The 4561-nt window shown below is 48.8% G+C and overlaps 1 protein-coding gene across 1 annotated transcript; it reads left to right on the top strand.

Annotated features, from left to right (window-relative positions):
* The first annotated feature begins 827 nt into the window (after nucleotides 1-827).
* LOC142559892 (uncharacterized) lies at nucleotides 828-3563 on the top strand. The gene is made up of 2 exons (XM_075671617.1): nucleotides 828-842; nucleotides 2714-3563. The coding sequence occupies exons 1-2, from the start codon at nucleotides 828-830 to the stop codon at nucleotides 3482-3484; spliced, it is 786 nt and encodes a 261-aa protein (XP_075527732.1). The 3' UTR covers nucleotides 3485-3563.
* The last annotated feature ends 998 nt before the right edge of the window (nucleotides 3564-4561 follow it).

Here is a 4561-nt window from a genome sequence, read left to right as displayed (position 1 = left end):
CGTGCACACTACCCAGATTCAATCTGTGTATGACTTTCAACAGGCGAACTTGAAGTTAGATTTTTCCGTATTCGAGATATAATCTCACCCTTAAATTGTTCAATGAAAAAAGACAGGACTCCATATGATTACTCAGCTGCAATATCCGGTCCCGCTCTCGGTCGGCACTCAATTCGGTGAGCGTATACCCGCTCTTCGATTACTTGGGCAGTGGCTGTGATAAAAACAAAACAACGATGCATTTGTCAGTGACAAAATCTTTTACCTCAGGAATATGCAGTTATGACATGCCAGACTTTGCCTACCGCGTTACTGATTAGTATGTCCCAGTAGGAGGTATACGCTTGTGACTTAACAAATACTGCGTTCAGTTCATCATCACATTTTCACATTGAAAATGCCGTGTTTTCGTATCCTTGGCACAGATGGGCCAGCGACTCATATACGTCGCGAGAGATTGCGAGCAGCCAGATGAAGTGCAATGAAGGTGGAGGAGCAGCTTTGACCTTTAAAGTCGGAGACATGTGACGATGGCTCTCGCACTGACAACAGGCTCGTTCTCGGCCTAATGCTATGTCGACAACCGGCACAGGTCGTCATTCCTCACCAATAGCCGTGATCTTGTACCTATCAAGACCATGCGCAATGCTTTATCAAACGTCCGTGCGCATAATCTTGGCGACGTGCCAGGCGCTACAACCGGTGGGTGCAACGCCTTCGTTCCCTCTTTTGCTACGCGGAGTTACATTCGCAATCGCATGAGCGAAGTTGTACGCGCAGTTGCTGCTCTGGGTCAGTGGCACTTCCTCGCGCGCGGCGAAGAGACCATGGCGTGGTGCAGGGTGGGGGAGGCCGTCGTCACTTTTCCTGTCCAGAGACAGGAACGAAAAATTCGCGCGCGAGAGAGAGCATATTACGAACGTTTAGTAATTGAATGCGGCGCTATAGCCATATCGCTCCGAACAACTGCACGCAGCAGGAAACAGTCACCCAGGAAACACCCGGTGCGTACCTGACAAGGGCTAAAATCTTCAGGTATACGGGAAGGTATCAAAGGGATCCGCGGCGGAAGCGCGGAAACAACCGGCGTCTGGGAGTACATGGAAGAGATCGCGGTCGCGGAAGAAAAAAGAGCAGAGCTGTCGCCAGATGAGAACGGATATAGAAGTGGCGCGCCTGCGTCCTCGTACGCTCATCGGCGAGAGTTTTAAAGGAGCCTCGTACGTGCCAAACTTAAAAGTCGAATCTACTGGCTCCACATAGAGCGTGGGCCGCCCTCATCCCAGGCCTCCTTCTCCTCGCTTTGCCGCTCTACCTCGACAAACGAATGAGAAGCCGCAAGTGTTTGGTGACGTATTCGATGCGCCCGTATAAAAGATGCGCACGGGTCGGTGGCATGGACACCATTCTCATAAAACCAGCGGAGAACCGACCGGGACAGCAGCCATGTACACACTCGTAAGTAAAGGCGTTGTGTTAAGGATGCGATAGTTTGGAATGAAGTTAAGAGTGACCGTGGAGTAACAAGTTAGTGTCGCAAGGAAGATGAGTGCAAGTCGGCTGCCTTGGCATTGACGTTGGCCTTCAGTGCGGAAGCATCGACAGGCACTTGGCTAACCTATACAGATAAAAATAGACAGAAAGAGAACCTTATTTTGTTTCTATTAGTGCAGCTTAATACAATATTTAAATATTTAACATTAGCACCAGACATCAGCTTAAGAGATATTGCAACATATTGCGAAAGATGTTACAGTAAAGTAAATATTTGGCGATAATTTATACGCAATCGCTAAGGTGCGCGTATTCTGTGCTTGAAACAGATTTTTTGCCAATTAGAGCGTGAATTAAACGTGCTCCATATAATAAAATATTTGACGTGCGCTCATGAGGTAAGATATATGCTTTTTGTTTTACTTGATGAGGCTCACTAAACCAGCGATGAACGAATGCTAGCATGCACAGGGTCATTGCCTTAGCCCTTATCGAAAAATCAACTATGAGATGCATGCTGACAAGCGTAGGAGGCTCTAGAAGGGCCTTAAATTTAAGGCTGCTGCCCTTAGCTGTCTTTTCCTTGAGCCTCCTCGAGACATTGCAATTCGATTCAATTTCAATTCAATTCACTTCATTTCAACACCAAAATGCTGAGGACCGCGAACAAAAAACCTTTCTATGGCTTGACGTGGTCCGCAGCGCTTTTTAACAGGCAGTAACAGAGCACAAGGTGAAGTGTTACATACTCAATTCTAGTCAATGGAGTCCCAATAAAATGAGTGAAAAACATAATGCACATATACAGAATGAATACGAGTAAAACATAATGCATAAATATAACACCTATACAATGAGCGTATGTAATGATACAATTGAAACAGAAAAAAAAACGCTAATTACGTACGGGAAACATACTGCAATGCACAATTCGGCAAATACACACAAACAAAAATGCATTTTTTCTCTTTTTTTTCTTTTTGCGTAAACAAAGAAAAGAAATCAAAAGCACAATAAGGAATGTTTAGACAATGTAGATTTTGTATAGACAAGACGGTAATCTAAAGCGCAACATTTGGTAGGTGTAATTAGTCCTTGCCCGTGGCAATTCTCAGATTTCGCAACTGCGCGTATTTAGCTTCCTATCTCTACGTTTTAAGTTCGAGATAGTGTTTAATGGTGTTATTATTTCTGACTCCATGTTCACTGACTCTCGCAGCTCGCACTGCTCTCGGCCCTCGCGGCGTGCGCCTACTCTGGCAACGTGGGTGGCTTCGGCTACGGTCCCGGACTTGGAGCCGCTGGTCTCGGTGGAACCGGTCTTGGTGGCGTCGGTCTCGGTGGCGTCGGCTTCGGCGGCCCCGGTCTAGGCTTAGGCGGACTAGGTCTTGGAGGCGTCGGACTAGGAGGTGTTGGACTAGGAGGTGTTGGCTATGGGCCCGTCGGTCTTGGCGGCTTCGGTCCAGGATTAGCCGTTGGTGCTGCACCCGTGGTGGCCGCGCCAGTGGCCGTGGCAGCCCCCGTGGCAGCGCCCGTGGCCGTGGCAGCGCCCGTTGCCGTCGCGAAGCCTGTGGCAACCGTGTCGTACGTGAAGCAGCCCGTGGTGCGCGTCGGCTACGTGACCAAGCCGGTGGTCAGCTACGTTAGGCAGCCGGTGGCCTCCGTGTCACACACCATCAGGCCCGTGGTTACATACTCCGCAGGTGGCCTCGGCGCTGCTGCTGCTTTGGGCGGTCTCGGCGCTGGAGGTCTTGGAGGCCTGAGCCTTGTCAATGGCGTGGGCCTTGCGGGCTTAGGAGGCGGCCTCGGATACGGTCTAGGAGCCGGTGTCGGAGGAGGGCTCGTAGGTTTTGATGGTCTCGCAGGCGGGCTTGGAGGGCTTGGCGCAGGAGTTGGGGGGCTCGGAGGAGGCCTCGGCGCTGGGCTAGGCAGCTATGGCTACGGGCCTGTCGGCGTCAAGAAGGGATACGGTCATCGCCGCCGTCGCTAGATACGTCATGGGCTCTCCGTTTACCTAGACGTCGTGTGCGTCAGAGCCTTGCGGTGTCAACCGCTAATGTCAACTTATCGCACTTGCTGGATTTGTGTAAATGTCATCCTCATTTTGAACATGGCATGGCTAGTCGCAGAATAAAATGTATGACTGATCTCTTCTGTGCACAATGTTTGTTCTCAGCGTTATTATTTGTGCTGCACTGTCTTTCGATAGTGCTTTTAGTTACTTTGATAGCCATCAATAACACTATTAAAATGGTCTGGCTAAAACATGAATAGAGGGCCTACAAAATTAATCGAAGAAGTTGCATGAGCGCATGAAACGACAGATGTTATAGTTTTCGGAGATTTAGCTCTCAACTAACACGATAATTCTACAAAATGAGCATTCGCTACTTCATCTACTGCTTTGGCCATCATTCCTAACTCGCGTAGTCGAATTCTGGGGTTTTACGTGCAAAAACCATGATTTGATTATGAAGCACGCCCTAGCGGGGCACTCCGGTTTAATTTTGCCCACGTGGGGATCTTTAACGTGCCCCCAAAGCATGTAACATGGGCGTTTTTGCATTTCGCTCCCATCGAAATTCGACTGCAGTGGCCGGGATTCAATCTCGCGACTTCGTGCTTAGCAGCACAATACCATAGCCGCTAAGCCACCGTGGCGAGTGACGGGCTTAGTTCTGTTAACTTGCTTTAACACGTAATGTAGATTCACTTTCAACAAGAACGGAGAAATGCCGAAGGAAAGCAAAATTGTAAGGGTGTTGCGTTCAATTCGATAAAAAAATTTCACTGTTGAAATATTCGAGAGAAACGACATTCTTATACCGAATGGAATACTAAATTTTTTAAAATCTCTAAAGAAAGTAAGAGAGAGGAGAGGGAGATAAGGAAGGCAGGGACGTTGACGAGTCAAGAGTCTGGTTGGCTACCCTACGCTGGGGGAAGAGAGAAGGGGAAGAGATAGAAGGGAGAGAGAGAGGGCATAGAGACGTGCACAGACAGTCATCGAGTCAAAGCCGCTCGGGCTAACCAGACGTTCTCAGAAAGCACAAAAGTGCCTTCACTG

This window comes from Dermacentor variabilis, chromosome 1 (genome assembly GCF_050947875.1).
Source record: "Dermacentor variabilis isolate Ectoservices chromosome 1, ASM5094787v1, whole genome shotgun sequence".
NCBI lineage: Eukaryota > Metazoa > Arthropoda > Arachnida > Ixodida > Ixodidae > Dermacentor > Dermacentor variabilis.
This window is presented reverse-complemented; position numbering and strand designations above follow the sequence as displayed.